The sequence below is a fragment of the Ovis aries genome, chromosome 12, assembly GCF_016772045.2.
Source record: "Ovis aries strain OAR_USU_Benz2616 breed Rambouillet chromosome 12, ARS-UI_Ramb_v3.0, whole genome shotgun sequence".
Taxonomy (NCBI): domain Eukaryota; kingdom Metazoa; phylum Chordata; class Mammalia; order Artiodactyla; family Bovidae; genus Ovis; species Ovis aries.
This window is the reverse complement of record NC_056065.1, coordinates 25,438,734-25,463,250: the sequence shown is the minus strand read 5'-3', so window position 1 is coordinate 25,463,250 and position 24,517 is coordinate 25,438,734. Positions and strand designations below refer to the sequence as shown.

The 24,517-nt window shown below is 38.1% G+C and overlaps 2 protein-coding genes across 15 annotated transcripts in view; one reads left to right on the top strand and one right to left on the bottom strand.

The window, feature by feature from the left end:
- Window positions 1–1,716: 1,716 nt before the first annotated feature.
- Window positions 1,717–22,694, bottom strand: BROX (BRO1 domain and CAAX motif containing). 14 transcript variants are annotated; one of them, XM_060396332.1, is made up of 14 exons: window positions 22,590–22,694; window positions 20,891–21,050; window positions 20,021–20,137; window positions 16,673–16,779; window positions 16,267–16,363; window positions 12,894–12,989; window positions 11,815–11,887; window positions 10,721–10,826; window positions 9,945–10,034; window positions 8,313–8,398; window positions 7,465–7,546; window positions 6,968–7,118; window positions 5,449–5,608; window positions 1,717–4,231 (listed from the first exon to the last, which is right to left on the bottom strand). In XM_060396332.1, the coding sequence occupies exons 2-14, from the start codon at window positions 20,971–20,973 to the stop codon at window positions 4,145–4,147; spliced, it is 1,335 nt and encodes a 444-aa protein (XP_060252315.1). In that variant the 5' UTR covers window positions 20,974–21,050; window positions 22,590–22,694; the 3' UTR covers window positions 1,717–4,144. The 14 variants fall into 14 exon arrangements, with proteins under 14 accessions (XP_060252315.1, XP_060252316.1, XP_012042480.1 ...); XM_060396333.1 differs by lacking the exon at window positions 20,891–21,050 and adding an exon at window positions 20,458–20,593 and having other exon boundaries at window positions 20,021–20,140; XM_012187090.4 differs by lacking the exon at window positions 20,891–21,050 and adding an exon at window positions 20,458–20,593.
- Window positions 22,695–23,044: 350 nt separating this feature from the next.
- Window positions 23,045–24,517, top strand: part of AIDA (axin interactor, dorsalization associated) — a 48,767-nt gene continuing 47,294 nt past the window's right edge. Inside the window, exon 1 of the mRNA XM_004013613.5 lies at window positions 23,045–23,329. Coding sequence (XP_004013662.3) covers window positions 23,220–23,329 — 110 coding nt within the window. The 5' untranslated portion in view covers window positions 23,045–23,219. The remainder of the gene's footprint in view (window positions 23,330–24,517) is intronic.

Below are 24,517 nucleotides of genomic sequence, written 5' to 3'. Positions count from 1 at the left end.
ATGCTCAGCTGTAGCAACAAAATAGCACAATACTTCTACATCTTGGCGTTTAACTTTGGGAAGGTATAACACCTTAAATTTCCTAGAGTTCTTTCAGTTTTCATTAATAAAAAAAAAAAATTTTTTTTCAAATTAATGCAGAAGAGAATTGGCATTGGGTAACCACCGAGAGTTTATCAGCCCTGTTTATAGGGGCCTGCGGTGACCCCAGCTCCCTTCTTTTTCCGAGGGGGTTGGGAGAGCAAGCTTTGAAAGGACAGGACAGTTGAAGCCCCACTTCAGAGGGCAGAGGGCAGTATTCACTCCCAGCTTCTCTATGCCATTTCACCCGAGGACATGGGCCCTCTCCAATCAGTGACTCACCCCAGGCAGGCAGACTGAGGAATTCGGAGGAAATATGAATAAAGGAACAGTAGAAACAAACCACCGCTCCTCTTTGAGAAATGCTGACAGATCACCTGGCAGGACTTTTCCGTTAATCTTTATTTTCAGTACTAGATGCTGTACATGCACCCAAACACCATGGGTAAGCGACGTTACTAATATACCTGTGCTATTGGGGTATTTTACCCATCCTGTTGGGGTATTTGTCAACTTTTCTTACATCCTAGCAGATGATCTAGGAAATTCGTCCAAAATTCTGGAGGTGAGCAGCCTGGGAGCTCCAGCCACCTGAGGCCCTGCCCAGCCAGCCCCAGAAAGCTGAGGAATAGCTTGAGGCAAAGGACCAGAGATGCTGTAGACAGTATCAAGCCAGTGGGTAATCCAACATTTTCTCTGAGACTCACCTCAAGCGCATCACAGGCATCAGATACGTTGAATTGCATGATAGCTCTAGCCTTTTGGATAAGCACAGCCCAATGTTGGTTTTTCTTCTATGGTTCACAGTAGGCTCTCCCTCCAGATTAACTATTTTAATCTCTATAGTTTACTACAAAAAGTTTTTCTTAAAACAAAAATGTAAATTCTAATCAAGTAACTGAGTCTTTAGATACAAAATTCAAGTAAACCAAATGACGTTTATTTTTACGTACATACTGAGATTAAAAATGCCTTATTTTCTATACCATGATTACTCTAGAAGGCAATACTTCTGAATGATTTTGAGTACATTTATATAGTACTTTAAATGCCACCTCAAAGCTCCCAAAGTTCTCTGCAGAATATTGTATAGTGATAAAGTCCCTAGCTTAGTTCACCACAGTACACAAGACTGCAGCATGCTGGCTAATACTGTGAATGAGACACATGTCGGCTGGAGACTTCCCTGGTGGTCTGGTGGCTAAGACTCCACACTCCAAATGCAGGGGGCCTGGGTTCGATCCTCGGTCATGGAACTAGACTTCACAGGCCCCAACTGAGTTTACATGCTGCAACTAAAGATATCTCATGCCACAATGAAGATCAAGGATCCTGAATGCCTCAACTAAGACCCAGTTCAGTTCAGTTCAGTCGCTCAGTCGTGTCTGACTCTGAGACCCCATGAATTGCAGCACACCAGGCCTACCTGTCCATCACCAACTCCCGGAGTCTACCCAACTCATGTCCATTGAGTTGGTGATGCCAACCAGCCATCTCATCCTCTGTCGTCCCCTTCTCCTCCTGCTCCCAATCCCTCCCAGCATCAGGGTCTTTTGCAACCAAATAAATAAATATTAAAAAAGAAAAAGACTATATGCAGGCTGTACCAGTAAGCCAAAGAAGAAACTGAAGAGGTCAAGGAGCATTGAATATTTTAATGAATTCATGTAGCATAAAGCAACAGATACAAATGCATCTGTCATTTTAAAATATAACTTTAAAGAATTATGATTTTACATTGTATGAACCTTGTTACCAGCTTAATAAACATGAAAAATATTTATTGAAAAACAAAAAATTCCAATGAAATTGTAAGTAAAATCACTTTTATTTTCATAAATAAAAAGATAATTCAGTGTATTAACACCTTTAGCAGGATGTTAGCTGTCATGATCTGGTTTAAACTAAGTATGCAACAGTTAACACAAATAGATACATCTCTCTAAGATGTTCATGCAACTTCGTTATATCTGTTAACTTCCCCAAATTTCCAACACCACTTCAAAGGACAGTATATATATATACATAAATATATAAAATGGGATAGTTGTCACAAAGTGTCACGTTTGCTGAGTCAATGGAATATTTACTATCTGCTTATGCTGAAATTGCCAATTGATTAAATGTTAATACCAGTATTTACTGCATTTTACAGAAGCCCTGTGCATTTATTACATGTTTTCATTCCACATATAATAGTAGGACCCATAGAAATGTCAATGTGAAAATTTAGTAACTAGGCTAAATAAGCACTAGTTCCTAAAATAAATAGATCTTAGGCCAAGAGTAATAAGCCAGAATCAAGTACTGTTTAAAGTTTTATCAGTAAATGGCAGAAAAGCACAGAAAATACAGTGAAATTAAAGTGTCTTTTTCTATAAACAAAATAAAACTAAATGTCTGCCCAGTTATTACTTCACTTATTCTGGAAACTGCAGCTTCAAATATTAAGTGTAACACAGCCAGGAGTAATTAGCATTTGCATATGTTAAAAAAACCACCCTGATTCTATATAGCTTTTTTCCCCCAAGAATATAAACTATGATTTGAATAATCATTTATTTGAACACAATACTGATTCAGATAGGCATAATATATTTACTCTTCCTGCCGCTGCTAAGTCGCTTCAGTCGTGTCTGACTCTGTGTGACCCCATAGACGGCAGCCCACCAGGCTCCTCCGTCCATGGGACTTTCCAGGCAAGAGTACTGGAGTGGGGTGCCACTGCCTTCTTCCTAATGTATGTTTATTCCTATCTCAATACTTTGTGCAGATTTTACTTGTTTCTCACAGAATTGCTGTGTAGATTCAAAGGTTTATCTGTGTAAGTGCTCAGCACAGTGCCTAGCATGGAGTAAGCTCTTAACATATACTACTATTTCTATTATTTGAACCAACCTGTCATTTATAATAGAAAAATTAGCTAACACCCTAGGAAACTCAAAGGAAGACAAATCTACAGGGGTGATTCTTGTTAAAGTATTAAATATCCACTATTTTCCAGAATTGTGTATATACTAAACTATTTCAAACATTACAAGCTGTTTTTAAGATATACCATATCTGTTGGCTAAGTTTTTGCTATGGCCTTTGACCTAAAGCATTACAATTCTGATAAGGTTAAGTGTTATTAGAAAACTATATAAAAACCACTTACACTGAAATCAGGTTAACAAAGGCATTACTCTAACTTCTGCAACAAAGAAGTAGAGATTTACCAAGTATAATTCAGGACAACCTATTTTGTTTAGTTTTCAAGTTCCTTCTTTTCATCATGCAATATATGACTTCTACAAAAACATTTCACTGTCTTCTCACATAGAAACACTAAGAGCTGTTACAAAGTTCTGTCCCCTAGGTAAAAAAAAATCCATTACAAAAACTACTTTAAAAAATATTGTAGGTTTGTTTATTGAGGCTGAAATGAAGTGCAGGGCTACCAGCAGAGGAGTTAAGTTTTTGGATGGTCTTAATATACCTATAAACGTAATGAGTAAGTTATACACTCCAACATGTGTAAGTGATTTGGTATGAAGATTTTTTGATCCTTAACTGAAAGTAATATTTTTCCCCACCAGAAAAGATAACTGACACGGAATATAACAAGTCTGTGCTACCAGCTGACATAATGGAGAGGGGAAAAAACTATCTGTTAAAAACTGATTCTTGTCATTCTTCTGGTATCAAATAAGAGGAAGGAAAATAAAATTTTCTTTGTGAAGATAGAAAAACACCTGAAACCACATGATTCTGGCCTATAGTGTTTAACCTGAAACTGACTACTACCCAGATGTTCGGAGAAAAAACCCAGTCCCCAAATATGCCCTTTATAGGTGCAACAAAAATTGTCTGCAGGTTGTCCTGATTCAAAAGGAGTTTGGAAACAAAGTAGAAAACATCTCTACCGTGTTAGAAATCAAGAATAAACTAAAGGAAGATTCCCTCTGAATGTACTAAATTAATCTATAGGCTTTAGAGAAGTCATTGCCAAGATACATGAAGTTCCACGGTTTATCCTATCCACTGGTAGAGAAATTCAAAGTGCACACTGGATCAATGTATTTTAGGAGATGTAGCACCCAGTGTCTTTTTGAGGTTTGATATCTGGTTCTTTCACAGGTTTCACCACTTCTTCTGGTTTGGGTTTAGCCTAGGAAGAAAGAAAAGTACAGTGTAAGTATATAAACTAAGATCTGGCAAACAAACACTAGGTCTATTCTATTTCACAGTAATATAAAGGGGATATATTAAAATGTATCACTGAGACTACCAAAGCTGTGCCAGAAGCTACGTACCAACCAATTCAACTAAAGACAAAACAGAAAGCAACATTTTCACTGAAGATACAAACCTGGATGGGCAGGCAAAAATCAAGCTAATGGTATCCTTAGTCTTCCTGAGGAGGGGGAAACTGAGTGACCGATCTGTGAACATGGAACCCTTAAGTTCAAAGATAACTTGTGATACTAACAGGCTACCTCTCAGGACTATTTTAAAAGGCTGAACAGGATGCAAAAATTGCTATTTTTAGGAATAATGGTTTTAGTATGGGTAGAAAACTATATATAAAAAACAAAACCAGGAACTTCCCTGGTGGTTCAGTGGTTAAGAATCTGCCTTCCAACGCAGGAGGACATAGGTTCAATCCCTGGTCAAAGAACTAAGATTCCACAGGCCTCAGGGCAACTAAGCCCACATACTGCAATTACTGACCCTGTGTACCACAACCAGAGAAGTCTGTGGACCCCAACAAAGACCCAGTGCAGTCAAAAACAGTCATACAATTTTTAAAAAATTAAAAAAAAAATTTCAAGGAAGGGGCTATCTCTGCAAAGTAATTCCTATCCCTTTTCTTCACAGACCTCTTGTCTTTTGGTAGCCAAACCTCAAAACTTCCACTTAATCTACCATTTTATTTAGCACACTAAGATATACTTAAAGATATAAATGAATAAAAGAAGTCCTACTTTGCCCCTGGATGATTTCACAGAATGATGAAATTAGGTCAAATCCTCAAATAGCATGCACTATGCTAAATCAAAACCAACACTGCGATAGCACTATCAACATTGGATGAGACATCCTTTTAAGACTTGTCTTCCCACACTCCTCCTAAAAGAGGCTCTGACAAACTGTAAAATGGCAAGATAATGTGTTGAAAACATATCCATCAACTATGTAAGAAATCAGAAGACAACTGAGGCCTAGAGGTTTATCTCAGAGTTCTACAGTAGATTTTACACAAAGCACTGTAATTAGCTAACGTAACATTTAGACAAACGTTATCTATTTAGAGAACAACATCAAACTGTGAAGTCTGAATTCTCTGAAAATTCTGTGAATGAATGGAAACAATCCATCTCATACACTGTCATCCTTGGGTCTTTTGGTGAGATCAAAAGCAGCCAATGTTTCTGGTGTCCAGTGCACACTTGGAGGAGGAAATTCGAAAGGTACAGGTTCTACGAGACCATAATTTGCTTTGAGTTCCAGTTGTGGGGCTTCTGTTGGAACTTTTTGAAAGTAACTGCAAAAAAAATATAAACAGCAATTCATTCATTCATTTTTTAACTATTTGAGTGTCTATCTGTGTCCAAAAGCCTATGCAAGAAAATGACAATTTAACATAGATTAACATAGAAAAGAATTTCTTGCCTCACATAGCTTACAGATGAGTAGGTGACAAAGTCAAGAAACCCTGTCAACTACAGAGCAATGTAACTGAAGCTATGAGGGATGTAGCGTGCTGTGAAAACACAAAAGAGGGGCAATTAACCCATTTTTGGGGGGTCAGGGATGCTTTCTGAGGTGATGAACACTGGGCATGTTCAAGGAAGTGAAAGAGCACAGCATGACCAGAACTAGAATATAAAGGGAAGAACCCAAGAGACAAAAGCAGGGACAAAATTAATTCTCCCAGCTTACACAGGTGCTCTTCTACAGCTTGAACAGCGCTGATTTAATAATGGAAAACTGCTTGACAAAACTAGACAGGACTGATGGAAAACTGATTTCCCTTCTTTACACATGACCAAAACTAGAAGGAGATGAATATGTCAACAGAAGATAAGTATTAATATGTGCTTAACAGATGGAGAAGGGATGGCAGAGAAACAAAGGTAAGAGAAAGGATGGCAGAAGTGGGCTGAAGTTAACAATTCATGTGTATTTTAAAATCTGCTTTTATGGGTCATTATCAGAAGCAGAATAAAGTTAGTTTCAACATAAGTGAATTCTATCAACAATTTAAATGGAAAATTAATGCTCAACTTAAATGCAACTTGATATGAAACATATAGGAATAGGGATAACAAACTGTGGTATTATTAAAACAATATTACTATTTAAACATTATAAATATAGTTGTCCCTTGGTATCTTTGGTGGATTGGTTCCAGGATCCTCATCACTGAAATCCACAGATGCTCAGGTTCCTTACATGCACTGAAGTAGTATTTGCATATAACCTACACTTCCTCCTGTAAACTTCAAATCATCTCTAGGCTGAGATCCTTACTAGGTATTACATTCTTAAAATATCTATTAGAACGTAAAGTGAAAGTCACTCAGTCATGTCTGACTCTTTGTGACCCCAAGGACTATATGGAATTCTCTAGGCCAGAATACTGGAGTGGGTACCCTTTCTTTTCTCCAGGGGATCTTTCCAACCCAGGGATTGAACTCAGGTAAACACTATGTAAATAGTGGCTGGCCTGCAGCAAATTGCAGTTTTGCTTTTGAGGACTCTCTAGAATTGTTTTCCCCTGAATACTTCCCATCAGTGGTTGGTGGACTCACAGATGTGGAACCCACAGACTACAGAGGGCTGGCTGTATACACTATACCATTATCAATATTACTAAAATCATATATTGAGTTGTACTCACATAAATCCATTTTCTCGCTGACATTTTTCTAGAGTGTTCTTCACAAGATTTCCAAGTTTCCTAAAGAACAAGTGTCCCGAAGGTTTCACTGTTGGTCCAGGTCCTTTGGTTTCTCCATATTCTTTGCATAATGCTTCTGCCTTTGCATAAACTGAATGTGAAAGGATATAAAGTTATTTGATTATAATCAATTATTATACTAAATTATAATCAATTACATAATCAATTATTATAATCAATTATTTATACTAAAAACGCTATTCATCAGAGCTGCTCTTTACCTAGTGTAAGAGCAGTACCAACAATAGTGTTAAGCGGTAGGTAGATATGTTCTAGAAGTTTGAGTTTTTTGAAGCACTTCTTTATTTTCTTCAATACTTCACTTAATCTCATTCCCTTTCATGATCTCAGCCAAAATCTCTTTTAACTGCCTATTCCTCTTTCTGATAAAACATTAGTTTTTAAAAGGGGAGTTAATATTCTGGTGGGATACTTACATTTTTCTGCTTCTTGGAGCGACCTGATTGCTTCACCACATTTATCACTAGCCAACAAAGTCTGACCATGATAACAATAAGCCTGATTTAAAAAAAAAATAACACAAATTTTTATTCATTCTCTTCTCAAATGATGCTTTCCACTGTCACTGTTTTCTATATGCATCAGATAAAGAAATGCTTTTGTCCACTGTTGGAAGAATCAATGCAATCCCTTCTTTCCTTGAATAAGCTAACCCCCATCTCTGTTGGTATACAAAAAAAAAAAAAAAAAACCAGGGCAGAGTGAATAAAGGAGGGAAATTACTAAGCTAATGCAGAGGGGAGAAGGAAGGAGGACTTTGAGATTAAGGACTAACCAGGTTTTAAGAAAAAGTTGCCAGACTAGAGTAGGCTATTTACTCTTCAAATATCTACATCAAATCTGGGACTGCACATGGTGTTACGCAGTGTGTCTAAAAGCAGATTATAAGCTATAAGAAATTTTATTAATGATTCTTCACCAACCCAGGTTGATATATTGTATGGTTAAGTCTTAAGATTAGAATTAGTAAATACCTTTCCCAATGAACAGGACAAAATTATAGAGAAGTCTTATGAAGTCTGCAGAAGGTTGCAGCTTAAGTGGGTTTGAATCAAACAGCAATTCCACTGCTATAACCCAGCTCTACATCATCTCCTTCCACCCACTTTACTCCACAATGGTTGCACTGACTGTCAGGGAACATTTACTGAGAGCTGTCCATTATTTACAAAATGCTAACGAAGAGCCTGGACAAATCACAGAATTGGCACTCAAGGGGCTCAAGAGACAGTAACTCACATTGTTTTGGGTGAAAAATACTTACATAAGCTGTGTAGAAACACATTTTCAAGTGAAGATATTTTCTCCATTTAGCAGAGTATGCAGGCTCCAAACTGGATAAAGCATGATCTAAGGTTACATTTTAAAAAGCAAAATATAATTTTACCCTGATTCACTAGAAGACTTTTAGTTCATGTGTTCAGATGCTAAAAGCAGAATGCCATTCACACCTGAAACTCAAGCATTTACATTTTAAAAACTTTGCTTTATTTACAGTGATTCATTTTCCCGTAACTATCCTTTCACTATACAATAAGACAGGTTAAATACCAGGGCACCTCTTTGATTTGATGATTCATGTAATTTAAGTTGGAGATAATGATAAAAATAGAAATGACTGAGAACTTCAAGAGAAATACGAATACTATCAGAGTATCTCTTTAAATATTTTATATAAACAGCAATACAAAGAGTACTCTAGACATCCAAGTCAGAAACAAGGATACTCTCCTAACCCTTGTTTACCACCCCACCGCTGCATCATGTATAAAATACGCATGATCATATCTCCTGCCCAACACCTCTCAAATCTATTTCTTCCTCTCCTGTCTTTGTCAAAGCTTTCGTTATTTCGTCCATAGTACTTAGGAAGAAGTGATTATGGTCAGCCTTACTACTACTTCACTAGCAGGCCCATTTTTCAGCTTGCAATGATAGGGCTCTTAAATTCAAACCCAATTAAGTCACTTTTACTTCTTTTAAGGTGTTTATCAGTTTTATTTTTTAAGGAGTCCCAAACAGCTACTGAACAAAGGCCAAACTTCTTAGATAGGCTTACGAATCAATCTGCAATCTCACACATGCATACTTTCCTACCCTTTGCTCCTACCACTCATTGTTTCAGCTAAGAGCATCTGTCTAAAGGTTCCAGAATGCACTAAGTTCTTTCTTATCTCTGTACGTACTACAGAATTTTCTAATCTTTCCATAAGCTAAAGCATTCAAGCAAACCTAGAATTTCTATTTCAAAATCAGGCTAAACCACCAACTTCCTTTAGAAAGCTTTCTCTAGCATACCCAAATCCTTTAGGTTTTTATTTCACCCCTGTGACAACACTTTTTTCATGCTATAATAATGTGGTTACATGTTTTTCTTCTTCCCTAGGCTGCGAATTGGTACACTCTGCAACTAAAAGGGTAACCATCCCATAAACAGGAGCATATGCATGTTTCTTAAGTAAGTGACTGAAAAGAAAACCAGATTGAGAAGACCTGAGCACTAGTCCCAGCCTCATACCTGCAAGCTGTTAAATTACAAATTAGTTATGCTAATTCTCTGGATTTCAGTTTCCTGTCTAAATAAGGACAGTAATATAAAGTTGTTATAAAGATCAAAAACACTTCAAAAGAAAAACAATTGTTTAATTATTAGACATAACTGGTTAAGAAGGACAGCACCGTCCTTTTCAGTAGACAGTATGGAGCCTATCAACTGTGAACATCCGTAATTCTTTTCTTTTAAAAAAGAGTAATAAAATAATAAAATAATGTACATATTATTCCAGCTTTGCAAATGATCAAACAATCTGAAAGTCCTTTGATTTTGCTTGTTGCCTACTAAGCCAACAGCTTACTCTGAAAACCTAAAGACTAAAAAACAGAACTGTAAACTTACCAGCTTTCTGATAGAAATTGGCTGTTTCATATGCCAGAGCAGCAATTAGTCCAGGAGCATGTTTCAGCTCAATTGCTCGAGCAATTGTTACTATAACCAAAACACAATGAAGTGTATTGTAGGATTAAGTTCACTTGCATTCACCTTAAGTTCAATTATAAAAGCAAAAGACAGTCTCCTATCTATCAGGATTTTAATCCATGTAAGTTTTTCGTTAAAAGTTTTAACATGAAAAGTAAGCTACAGAAAATACAAATGTAAACAAACCAAACACTGAGTTTGTTGGTTCTGGTATCATTTCCTTACGTAAATCACTAGCTACTTAGTACTCACAGAAAACCACTATTACAAAATCGCATGATATAAGAGGAAACAAATACTTTCAGGGCACTAGAGTTTGAAATAAAGAACAACAAAAGCCTATGAAGTCTCATTATTTTCACATAACTCTTTATTTCCTGCCATTCAAAAGTGAAGATTTCAAGGTAAGCCAAACAGTGGAAGAGAAAAAAAAGCTGGTGATGCAAAGATGAGTTGCAGAGTTAATTTTATGCTGCCAGAAATGCAAAAAATCAGACTCCTCTTAAGTCATTAAACTGTAAGTCCTTTCCTGCTAATGAAAAATGGACGCAAATGCTAAAAGTAAAAGTCATTCCTCAGTATAAATTTTCCAAATTCTGAAACTTAATTCCAGCTAACTTATTTTTAAAAAGGAAGAGTGAAACGCTAATTCTTCAACAACAACAGCAACAAAAATCTTACAATATTTAGGATACCTTCCTGAGCCTCAGCCTGACACTGGATGATGTAAGCTTCTATGAGTCGTGCCTCTAAATCCCGCCCCTTTTCTGCAGGTGTAATGAGCTTTGGGATATGACTTTCCTGAGAGAGAAAAACAAAAACAAAAAAACAACAAAGAAGCCAAATTTTAACTCAGTTGTTAGAGATAAAGAAAATGGAAGTTATGAGACACCTGATTTGGGGATTCATCAGAAATTTAGGGTACAAATAAAAATTGTGTATAAAGGAGCAATATGAAGCTTACAGAGAAAAAAAGTTCCCGTACACTGAAATTTTAAAGTTTTTTAATAAACTTTTGTAAAGATAAATTCAAGAGCAAAATCTGGGTCATAATAAATTGCTTAGATATGCAAGTCATATTCTCAATTTAGAAAATGTTTCACTGACATGGTAACCTAGTTCCCTTTTGCATGAGAACCAGAACTGTTTATTCACATTACCACTAGCAGATACAAAGAAGCTCAATTCTGTAGCAGACTCAGGATCACAGCTCTTTCCATCACCATAAATCTATCTCATCATGAGAAAGTGCAACACTGGCTTCCAGGAGGCTTCAGTAAATATTAGTTTAATTAGAATGAAGTGGGGGTAATTCTGGTTGGAAAACATTTTAGTCTTTTCCCTTATTCCCATCACATCTCCAAGAAATTTAATATAATTAGCGTATAACTGACTGACCTGCTAGTATTTTCACTCTAATACAGAGAATATACTCAGAAAATTCCATTTTGCAGAATCATGAACACTCCTGGCAAGTGAGGCAGACAGCAAGGAGAAATGCTGAGAACTATCAATTTTTGTGTTTTGCTTTCTCCTATCTTTTCAGAAGAGACAGAAAAACAAGCAGTGAAGTACCACCTGCGTCATCTAATTGTAAAAGTCATGGATGATTTTCTGAAGTGGAGACAATATTCTGTTACTTGGGTGCACTCGTCAACAAGGTACTTAACGTAAGGAAAACAACACATACTAGTTCTTTTTACATGATTAAATAATTCCTTCACCCCAAGAAGGAAATAAAAATTATCTCAACAATTAAAGTATTAAGAATATATTCTATTATTGTTACCTTTAAATGTTTAAAAATCCCAGCTGCAATTTTTAAGCTTCGATGGACTTCTTTTGCTTCATCCTCTGTTATGCTGAAGGAGAGAGGTGACATTAGCTACAGGATGAATCCTGCTTCTGGTATTAAAACCCACAACTAACACATTCTCATAAAACTGCAAAAGTCAATCATTTGTGTTTTTTACTATGTTTTCTTCCTTTTAAAAAATCTGACTTAACACTTAGAAAACTAACAAATGCACATGAAAAATATCCAAAAAGAAGAGATGACAAGTGAAAAAGAGTTCCTGTCTAGGGGTCTGGACAAAGGCTTCTTGCTTTTCCTTCCCAATAACTTTCATACATAAACAAGCATAAATCAATATACATGTAAAGCATGCACATACTTGAAAAACACATACATACACAGTATTCACTCTACTCGTTTTAATCACCTAAATTACTTCAGACACTATTTTACATCAGCACATACAATTCAACCCCATTTTTAAATGGCTGCATATTATTATTCCCACGTTCAGCTGTATCACAGTTGGTAGTTGCCAGTTTCCTATTGATAACATTCACCTGTACTATTGTAAAAATTGTATCTCATTTTATTTCACAATCCCTTAATCCTTCAAAACATCTTTCACATACTTATAAGCCTTTGTCTTTTTTGGTGAATTGCCTGTTTATGTCCTTTGCTTATTTTCAATTGATTTGTTGGTCTTTTCTCTGTTGATTTGTAACAGCATAGATTATAAAAACAATCTGTCGGATGTACCACAATTTCTTAGGCCCAATCTGTCATTTGTTTTAAACTTTGTTTATGGTACTTTTATGTAGTCAAATAGTCAACCTTTCTCTTTTCACAGTTTGAGGTTTTAGTTAGAAAGACCATCCCCATGACAAGATTATTAAGACTGTTTTTGCTTTTAACAGTAGGCTCTGTGATTCTGGTACTTAAAAATACCAACATTATGAGGTAACCTTACATTTATCAGAAGTGGTACTTTAATCAGTAGGCTTTTTTAACCATGAGGCTTGAAATATTTGAAAAATAGTACATATGCATATAACCCTCTCCTTTTAACTTACTTCTCTTTTCCAGCCAGTCTTGAAGCATATTTGGTATACCATAAAGCAACATTAAATCCCATGGAAATTAATTCAAAAACAGCATCCTGCTGGGCACTAGAATTATAAACATGATCATTAAGTACTGTCCACGATTAAGACATCTCTATATGAAGCCTGCTATAAATCTTACCCAAAATCATAGCACTAAATACCCACTGAAAAAACGAAGAGAGTCCTTGTATTTAATACTGGTGGGGAGATAAGACACAAGCACACATATAATTAGCAATAAATGACTATGGGGATGGGGGTGGTGAGAGAGAAGCTCAAGAGGGAAGGGGTATATGTATATTTATGGGGGATTCACAGTGTTGTACAGCAGAAAGCATGACAACACTGTAAAGCAATTATCCTCTATTAAAAATAAAAATTCAAGAAATGACAACATGAAGGTCCAGTATGTACTTCCTAACAGTAAACATGAGAACAGTGGTTCCCACAGGTTACTGTACACTGAACAGCTTTAAAAACACAGATTTCTGGAACTTATCTTACAAAAAAAAGTCTAGGAAGTGTGCAGAATCTGCATTTTTAACAAGTATCCTGATGCTTCTGGAGCAACTACCATATTTTAAGAAAACAGATTTCAGAGGAAAGATTATAGGCTAGAATGACTGAAGGCTTACTGGTATAAACAGAATTTGAACTGTGCCTTGAAAGATGGCTAGAAGGGAAGCACAAAGACATCCCAGATGAAGGAATGACACTGTTAAAGCACAAGAAAGGATTAAGATTTTTCTGATACCAGCGACCTAACTAGCTTGATTGAAGTTGCCAATTTATAAAGAGAAGTCGAGGAACAAGAGAACTAAAAGCCAAGATGTGAACCTGCAGAAGATTGTGAATGCTAAGTCAATCAATATATTACCCAAAAAAAGGTCTTAAAGATAAGCATATTTTATATCTTGTTTCCTTCAGATTCTATCACTAAACACAACACAAAGATGGTAAAAAGCTTATAAAACAAAGAAGATAATATTTTTGTTCCCTACTGTTAAGATCCTGAAAATTCTTCATACGTTACTGTATTTCTCTCAAATGATTAAGTAAAAAAACCAGAACACCCTTATATAACCAGAAGTAATACCCTTATATACACACATAATACTAAAGATACAGAAAAATTATTCAAAGGGAAGAAACTAGAATTGTGACTCTGCTTTGTACGTTTTATTTAATTGTTGTCTCCATCTTAAAATGAACAGAGACATGGAAACTTTTTAGATTAAAAAAAAAGATTCATTACAAAACATATAATTCAAAAATGACTTAGAAGTGATCCTGTTTAATATGTTATAACATCAAAATATGACAGTTATGAACAAATGCCTTAAACGTTTCTCATGCCAAAACAAATTTAATGCAAAGTTTAAGAGCTTATATTTTTCAGCACTGAGAGCTTTCCAATGAATTAGGTCTTGTAACTACATGTAGTAATTCCAGCAATGGTGACCTAGGAGGCATATCAAATGTGTGACTTTATCTTTAGTAATAGAATAGTTTTGTTAATTTATATAAAAGCCTCATGAAGAGCTCTCTCTTGCCCACCCCTTGTTTCTTTCAATCTACCTTGCTCCCGAACACTCCATCTACTTGATATTTTTCAGATCAGATACACTCACAGCACACTTTCCATTGAATAAGCAGCAATCAAGGATAAAATAACTTAAAAATCTCAGATGTACTGAATCATCAACATTATAACTTAAGACCTTTATCATAAAATTAATTCTTCACCATCTCATAAAACTATGCTGAGAAATGTTGTTAAAAGGAATAAAAATTTAGCACAATAGGAAAAAGTGTCAAATTTATCCAATGGGAAACACTTTAGAATCTGCCAAAGTTTTGTAATTTAATGATAGAGCTTTGATTCTTTTAAAGAAAAGTTTTTAAGATAAATATTCCTTCAAGTGTAGACGAAGTACAAAGGGGTACATAAATAAAAATAGGAAATGAGAACTTACTCAGAAAACCTTGGTATCCCAAAATGTTAAAATTTGGAAGGGATTCATGGTCCCTAACTTCCTATCCAGTTTATGAATTCCACACACAATATTCCAAAGGAACAAAGGAAACTAACATTTACTGAATGTCTATTCAATGTCTGACATTACATTAGTCCCTTAACGTAAGATTTCCTATTTTGCTGCTCACAGAAGCCCTATACCTATAACCCCAACATATAGCTGAGGAAGCAAATATTCACATAACAGAAGCTCTGCGGTTGCATCTCCATGTGTATGAATCCAAATTCCACACCCCCTCCACTGTGATGCCTGCCCTGGCTGTTCAGCAACCCCATTTTCTTCCCTTCTGATTTAAAAAAATGGTAACTCTAAAGCACATCGAGACACAGATATGCGACAATTTAAAGAACCCAATGGTGAGTTTGGGGAAAGACTGGATACATGTATATGTATGGCTGAGTCCCTTCACTGTTCACCTGAAACTATCACATTGTTAATGGCTATACCCCAATACAAAACAAAAGTTTTTCGGAAAAAAACCCCAGAACCCAATGGTGTTTTTTAAAAAAAGGTAGTTAAGAATTCAGCATGATTATAATCAGCTTCCTGTTACAATCTAACTAGTCTCAGGTGACTGATAAAGTTTTGAGGGGAAGTTTTTAAAAACAGCAGAAACACTGAAATTACAGAAAAATAGACATAGTACTGTGAGTCTAAAAAGTATGGAGCTGGGGTGGAATGAGGGAGAAAAAAAGGGGGAGAGTGACCGAAGACCTCTGAACTCTCCATCAGAAAAGAAAAGGAAGGAGAAAGCAAAACTCAGCTCTGCTTGAATGGAAGCAAAGGCCAATTTTGGGAATGCAGATTTCAAATTCTCAAACCATTCTTTGTGTATTATTAAAAGTCAAGGCTGTTAAAATGGATAACCAACAAAGACCTACTATACAGCACATGGAACTCTGGAGAGGGGGTTTGAGGGAGAATGGATACATGGCTGGGTCACTCTGCTATTCATCTGAAACTATCATTACCATTGTTACTACCATTAACACTGTTAACTGGCTATGCCCCAGTACAAAATATTTTTGGTGTTAAAAACAAAAAAAGCAAGGCTTCACAATTCTAGTTAACATTTAACATTGATTATCTCAAAAACAGATGTGGTCCAGGAGAAACAAATTTTGCTTTTACTTAATAGACTGTATTAGAAGTTTAGGTCAACATTTTTTCATTAATTTCCTGAGAAAGGAAAATGCTGACCAGGTTTATATTTTGTTTCTGTAATACCGAAGCTATGAGTTAAACCACTATCTAAATAGTTACAAAAATGGTTTCAATTTAGTACCGTTGGTGTTGCTCACCTTGGAACCTGTCCCTGTAATGTGTCAGTCCACTTGAAATTTTGAATATATCGTAACTTGCTTTCTTGGGTAGATTCATCCAATGAATTAATGAAACCTATAAAAAGGAAGACAACATTTTAAATTTTACAAGAAACAATGAGTGTTCTCCTTAGAACATTATTCAGATGATTTTTTCACGTACCTGAAAGAAACCCCCAACCCCTCTCCCCTTCTCCTAAGGTAACATGATATGAAATATACACACATTTAATCTTCAAAATGTTAGAAAGACCACGTACCACCTTTACATTTTCACATTTCTGAAACTCAAGCATACCAAAGGATATAGCCTAGAAGACTACTTAGATTTGGACTTCTCCATAGCTGATTTTTTAAAAACTTAAGTTCATTTGAATCAACTAACCTTGTAAAAGCGAAAAATACGAATCTGCTGCATTTTTCATCATTTCTGGATTACAGCTCAAATCAGTGAACAATTCAAGCAGTCGTGCTCTGGATGATCTCAGGTCACTTACGCGAGACAGAAACAGATAGTAAAGTAAGCTGTATTACAATGAATCTATGTAAATATGGCTAAAAAGTTTCAACTGTAAAAGCTTCAACACAGGTACACAACCCTCCTCTAATTCCTTTCTACAGATACAGGAATGAATTTAATTAGGACTAACAATGGAGATAAGTGAAATTTCTAGTAATGATTGTTTTAGAAATTATACTAAAATAAGTTCAGTCCAATTAAAGGGGTAAATCATGAATGCAATTATGTAATAAAAAAATGCACTCCAAGTTTTAATTTAAAATAATCAAACTAACACAAGCATTTAAGATGGGAGGAAGGAATTAAGAATGAGTACATTAATCTGACCAGCTCACAATAATAGTTTTTTGAAAATTTAAAATTTAACTTTTGTGTATAATTTTAATATGCTCTTAAAATTTCAGTTTGACATTTTAATATCCTCTTAAAATTTCAAAGTTTGACATTTGACATAAGTACAAAATCATATTTTAAAATTGCATTCTATAATACAACACACATAAATATGCAAAAAAAATGAGACCACTAGTTATTTTAAAAATGATCCCTCATCTCCTGGCTCCTTTGATTCTCTGCAGCAATAAATGTGGCAGACACTTATTGTTTCTTTCCAAAATTCTTTTCTCCCTTGATTCCAATAGCACTAAAATTTCCAATTCTCCTCTTATCTCTACAAGTTACCCCTCTATTTTCTTCCATGTCCCCTTTGTATTGCCACCTCCAACAACGTTCAGTCTTTGGCTCCCTGCTCTTCTTTCTTCTGAGGTCTCATCTACGAGGACGGCTTTACGTCTAATCCTAGATCTACATCAATGGCTCTAACTTGGTCCTGTTTTAGTTCTCCACCTGATTTCAGAAGGCAGCTTGCTTAGTGAGGGATCCAGAAATCATACTACATAGAGAAGGACTGAAGACAATTGTGTGTGAATAACTAAAGAAAGACTAAACTGTAAGCAGCAAGAGGAGGGACTGTATATCCAGAACTTAGTAAGTGCCTGGAATAGAGCACATATTCAAAATTCTTTCTTGAGTGAAATAATGCTAACATTTCAAATACTTTTAAGATTCAGAACAACTGTAACATAGCAGTAATATTTAGAAGGGAGCACAAACTTAATCCTGTATGGTCCAGATGGAGTGTTTATGTATTGGTACTAACTCTAAGGAGGCTGATTCAAGGAAGTATATACCAACAACTATATGCAGCTGACCAAAAATGGGATGGGCTACCTTATGAATCTGCCATTGTTGGCTTATTTAATTAAAGGCTGGGAGGGAGTCATTCCGGACTACGAAAACAATTTGAATCCTTAAGGCCTACTCTAGGCTCAAATATTTGGCCAGCTATTTCCAAGTAGGCATTCAGTCATTACCTGAAAACCAACTTGTGTAAAGTTAAATTCATCTTAAAATGACAAAATTTGAGAAAAGTGTACCTTAGAAGTATCTAATTTAGGTTATTAACTTTATAGATGAGTAATTAGACCCAAAGGAGTTAAGAGACCTGCCCAATGCCACAGATGAAACAGTTAAGCTGGGACCAATGTCTAGCAGGTCCATATAGACAAAGCTATGGTTTTTTCAGTAGTCATGTACAGATGTGAGAGTTGGACCATAAAGAAGGCTGAGAACCAAAGAACTGATGCTTTTGCGCTGTGCTGCTGGAGAAGACTCGTGAGAGTCCCTTGAGCTCAAGGAGATCAAACCAGTTAATCCTAAAGGAAATCAACCCTGAATATTCATTGGAAGGACTGATGCTGAAGCTGAACCTCCAACACTTGGGCCACCTGATGAGAAGAGCTGACTCACTGGAAAACACCCTGATGCTGGGAAAGATTGAGGGCAAAAAAGAGAAGAAGGCAGTAGAGGATGAGATGGTTAGATAGCATTACCCACACAATGGACATGAGCAAACTCCACCAGATGGTGGAGGACAAAGGAGCCTGGCCTATTGGAGTCCATAGGCTTACAAAAAGTAGGACACAACTTAGCAACTAAACAAAAACAACAGTCTAGGAGTCTAAGATTAGGGCTTGGCAAACTACAACTTATAACTTGTTTTTATATGCCCCACAGCTTATTTCTGTAAAATAAAAAAGAATAATTCAATTGTGACTGTGTATAGCTTGCAAAGCCTAAAATATATACAAATGTATACAGTATTTAACCCTTTACAGAAAAAGTTTGCTAACTCCTGATCTAGATCAATACGTCAGTTTTCCTACCTTCTGCTCTGATTCTTTCCACCAAAAGCAGCAATTCTTTTAATTTTCCTTTAATGGTACCACCAATGTCTTGATCATCTAGGTTCTGAATCTCATAGACTGAATTCTTTTCAGCTTTTCAGAGCAAATCAGTCAATCTGGCAAGTTGACATCGCCTTCAAAATCTCTCTTATACCTATCTCTTTTGTTATATCTCTTGTATCTCTCTGTATCTCTTGTATCTATCTCTCAGCGAAACTGCTCTATTCACATTCCCTAGAACAAAGGTTTTCCTAACAGAAATGACTTTCTCCTCTCCCTTCTTACTATCTAAGTCAGGGATCAGTAAACTCTTTCCGTAAATGGCCTGAAGATAAATACTCTAGATCTTGTGGGCCATAAAGTCTCACTTGGGAATACTCAACCTTATTGTAAAGAGGGAAGGCACCCAAAGACAATCTGTAAATGGGGAGGGGGGTGGCAGCTGTGTTCTAATTAATAAAATTTTATTTATAAAAACAAGCTGTGGGCCAATCTAAAGGACACAGTCTGGCAACCCCGATCTAAGACATACAATTCATTTAAATCTCAGTTCAAGTCCTCTCTCCTACTGAACAACCTGAAGGCTATTTCAGGTCAAAGGGAACTCTCTCCCTGCTCAGAACTCAATTAATTTACCATCCGGTCAATATCCAACAATATCCAAATATGACTTTGTGGAGTCTCTTGTACTGCTGTAACATACATCTTAACGCTTTAATTGTAACTGCTTTAGCCTCTTCAGGACTCACTCACTGATCTAAAACTTAGGACCCAGCTTAAATAATCTATGACTTAACTCTCCACACATCATTTGTAAGTTGTCAGACAGGACTTCAAGACTAAACAACAAGGAGTCTAAGGTTAGGGACAGCGTGTTACATACTTCTGCACTATTCACGGCCCTATAAAAGGACCCTGTACCTAAGAGTGGCTCAATCAGTATTTGTGGAGATTGGCTAACACTTACCTGCAAATTTTTGAAGCACCAGGGCCAGTGACTACACCATAGTAGTTAAAAGAGACAGGAGCTGTGGCTTTTAATGGGTTCCTATGAAACCAATGTGTCATTTTCTCCAGATGTTTCCTACTGACAAAAAAGAAATGTATAAAAACTAAAACTAAAACATTTAATAAGCAATGTAAATAGTACTAAAATATTTTTAAGTAAAAATTTTAAATTACCATAGGATATATACTTTCATATAAAAATATATAAAACAGACATATGTATATAAAATACTTCACTGCCACAGTCAACCTTGTTTCAATTGTCCATTTATAGCAGCCTATGTTTATTTAGGTAAGGCGTATAAAAAAAAAGTATTTGGAAATATGCTCACAGTAACTGCAATGTTAAACATGCTGGAGCCGTAATGATTAAACTCAACTGTGTATAGAAATCACCTTGCGCCAAGGGGTGGGAGTTCTTGTTAAAAATGCAGGTTCTGATTCAACAGTCTGGGGTAGACCTCAGAAGTTGATGCTGCTGGTTCCCAGTCTACACTTTTGAGTAGCAGAGCACTGGACTTTGGTTGGACAGCTGAAAATATAACAGGCATAGGACCAGGAAAATGTAATTCCAAAACAGGTTCAAATGGCGACCCCTATTTAGACATGGCGACCCCTATTTAGACTGCCAACGTTACTTGAAAGAAATAGGCCTTAAATTAACTGTATTTCCCATGTGATACTGCTGAGGCCAGCTAACTGGGTATAGCATGTGTTCTATAATAAATATATTTTTGACAGAATAGCAAATAAGAATCAATGTATGCATGTGTGCGTGCTCAGTTGCTCAGCTGTGTCCAACTCTGTGGCCCTATGGACTGTAGCCCACCAGGTTCCTCTGTCCATGGGATTTTGCAGGCAAGAACACTGGAGTGGGGTGCCATTTCCTCCAAGAAGATCTTCTGGATCCATGGATCGAAACCATGTCTTCTGCGATTCCTGCACTGGCAGGAGGATTCTTTACCACTGAGACACCAGGGAAGCCTAAACTAGTATACAGGATGGATAAACAACAAGATTTTATTGTACAGCACAGGGAACTATGTTCAATATCCTGTGATAAACTGTAATGAAAAAGAATATGTGTATGTATAACTGAGTCACTTTGCTGTACAGAAGAAATTAACACAACATTGTGAATCAACTATACGTCAATAAATTTTAAAAGTATATCGATTCTTAAAAACCAAGACATTTAAAAAACTACCTAAATGAAATTCCAACTTAAAAAAAATTAAGTTTCACACCTTTCCAGTAAAAAAAAAAAAAAAGTGTGTCCCACTTGCTTAAAAGTCCTTGTTCGAATAGTGAAGATAATACAGGAAGGCAAAGCTGAAGACTTAAATATGGCAATTAGATCCCAGAAGTAGAAATTCGGTGAGATTTAATTAATTTGAAAGCATTATACAATGTTGTCAATTAATTTTTCTTATTGGGAAAAAAGCGTGGGCTGCTCAATGTAAAAAATAGCTACTTTAGGCATCTCCCTTACTATATTTAGTTATTCATGGCAAAACCGCCTTTGGAGAGCAGCAGATATTTAAGGAAGAGAAAGTGCATTGTGTACCCAGTGAAAAATTGAGTAAGTTCACTTATGACTCAACCCAATTAACAAGGGCTTCAAAAATATATAACCTTCTAAACATCATCCATTTAAACCTCCTTTATAACGTATGTAAACTAATACAGCATCTCTGTACATATAAACCAAGCCTCCTAGAAATTATGGCACACAATACACTTGATTGTGAGTTTAAATTTTTCACAAATACTATTTAAGCGCGCCCTCCCACTTAGTGGCTGCAAATGTTTTAAGTTCCGTACACTTTTACTCTAGGAACGAAGAGGGTAAATACTGTGTCTTCTGCCCTTGCCCGATCTATCCCGGGAGAGACTCGCAGTCCGGTTTTCAAGAATTCGAAGGGTGGGGTAGAAAGACGACACACCCACCTGCAGATGCAAGGAAGGGTGTCTTTAAAGCCACGCAGCACAACAGTCTGATCGAGCCTGCCGCCGAAACCGGCTGCCACAAGAAAAGTCTGATTACCGACAATGGTCCCCCACTCTGGAGACCCTGGGTCCCCGAGTCACCTACCGCCACCAGAGTACCGAAGGTCCACTTCCTGTTTACCACCCAGCCTCTTCCTCCGGTGCCCAGTCCAGTTGAATGCCGTGACCTTGCGCAGGCGCATATCCTAGCGAGCCCCTCCTGAACAGACATTTTTGTGGAAAGCCGATACTACCCAACTGGGAGAGGCGGACAGAGGTGCCTAAACCCCTACGTATAGTTTACGAGACACTCCGACTGCTAGTGGAGACGCGGGCAAGGGGATTCAGCGAACCTAGCTTGTTACTACCATTGATTCGTGGGGCTAACGTGGATTTTCTTTCTCTCATTTGTTTGAAGGCACTAGGAGGAGACTTTTGTAGACCACTTATCCGGGAGTCTATGGAACCTGTGTAAAAAGGCTTGACTTATTGCTTGGCACTGTGGGGAAACAACAGGCCCAGCCTCCTAACATACTTACCAGATTCCTCGGAGTCTGTACAGTAGTCCTCCTGAGGGAAGAAAGGCAATGTCCGACTCCTCAAACGAGAAAGGAAGGCAGTCGGCAAGCCGGGACTACCGAACTAGAGCGACGGAACCAAGCCTGCGCGAGCCGCGGTCACGTGCCCATGGCGGCCATGACAACTACCGAGGCTCGGCGGTGTGCGCCGCCTCGGTAGTGGAGCCTGCCGCGTTGTCGCAGCCCCCTTAAAAAAACTTCGTTCCTCAACCCTTTTAAAGATATTGCTCCATAGTCTTTCCTCGTGAGCTGCGGTCTTCTCTAGAGACAAAGAGCAGGGCTGGCCGAGCCTCCTAAGCCGAGGAAGAATTCCTCAGTAGCAATGGCAGCCAACTGGGGGAGCGGGGCGGCCTCAACCTAACCCGGGGCGGGGCCTCGGGGGCGGAGCTTCGGCGGGGCGGCCGCTTCAGAGCCGCAAAGTTTGGCTGTGGCGGCAAATGGGCTTGGGCGGCTCCTTGGCGGGTGGCGGCGGTGGCCGTAGCGGTTCCTCCTGGCCCTGTTAATGTCGGGGCCAGGCCCGGGGAGGATGGCGCCCTAGAGCCCGGCCTTTCCTGGGGGTAGGGGCGGGAGGGGACGGGGTGGGGACCGGCCATGTCGGAGGTGACCCGAAGTCTGCTGCAGCGCTGGGGCGCCAGTTTTAGGAGAGGCGCCGACTTCGACTCTTGGGGCCAGCTGGTGGAGGCGATAGACGAGTATCAGATGTGAGTGACTAACCGCGGGAGCGGGCCAGACCGGCTCCAGTCGGCCGCCTCCCCCCTTCTTTCTGTCGGTGTCTCTCATCACTGTATCTGTAGCCAAGGCTTCTCAGGGTGGGGCCCCGCAGGCACTGGGGCTGAGATCTCACTGGCTCCGGAGACAACGGTCCGCTCTCTGGGGCTTTTCGCCCTCCGCCGGGCCAGTTCCAGTGCAACAGGTAGCCCTTCTTTCCCGGGGCGCCAGCCCATTCAGGCTACTACTGAGTTCCTGGCCACCGTCTCCCGGGTCCCCCGCTCCGCAGTTTCCTTTTCCCCTCTCCTCCTCTCTCACGTTGCCGCCCCTCAGTTTCTCTTTTAGAATCTCTTAGGAATACTTCTGTGTTCTCCGCCCACGTTCCAGGGATGAGTGGCCTTGCTCTGTGTACAGTGCCTTCCTCCTCCCCCGTGTAGGACAGGAGGGAACGGGTGGCGATTGAGGGGAGGGGGTGCCCCCGGGAAGCATAGAGACCGGAGGTCTCATCAGCCGAAAGAAGGGTCCCCTCTCGCGCTCCTTCACCCCTCTTTCTGGGGAGCCTTGTTTTCCCAATTCACCTCGAATCCGTTTCGGTTTCTAGGACTGTTATTTGCTAGGCTGGGTGAGTCCCACCCGCCCCTCGCTCGGTTGCTCTGGGTGGAGTCCGCGCAGGATGTGAACAGAAGAGAGCAAAATGTGAATTAATAGACCACGCACAGGAGCCACCACTCCCTCGTCGGGTCCCTCCTCCTTTTCCTGTGTATAATGTATAGCCGCCGGGTACAAGTGAGCACCAGGTTCTTTGATCTCCCCAAGTCCAGTTTCTTTCCTTTTCTGGTTTCCTCCACAAACTTCAGGGATGTTTTTAAAATTATAAGGCCAGGTTTGCGTATATATAAAACCTTGCTTGGTTTCTTGCACATTTTACTGAACTGCCTGCTAAAATGCTGTTGTTTGCAAACTGTTGACATTAATTACCTCGTGGTTTAAAGTAAGTTATTGTTTGAAACCATGTGCTAGTAAAACATTTTTTTCCTTCTCAAACGTCTTTTGGAAAGAATACAGGATTGGTCCTTGAAAGATATAAATCCTGTATTTTTCTACAGTGGTTACTTGTTTTTATCTGACCATTAAGGTAATTTAAATTCGTAAGTGTTTTTAAAGATTTTTTTCTTAATGTG

Bases quoted from the DNA above. Each gene is read 5' to 3' on its own strand.
- BROX (XM_060396332.1), bottom strand. From the start codon at position 20,973: ATGGATCCAGAAGATCTTCTTGGAGGAAATGGCACCCCACTCCAGTGT. The intron at 20,138-20,890 runs GTGGGCTACAGT...TTTTGTCAGTAG, and splicing joins CCCATGGACAGAGGAACCTG to GAAACATCTGGAGAAAATGA. The intron at 12,990-16,266 runs GTGAGCAACACC...TTATAATTCTAG, and splicing joins TTACAGGGACAGGTTCCAAG to TGCCCAGCAGGATGCTGTTT.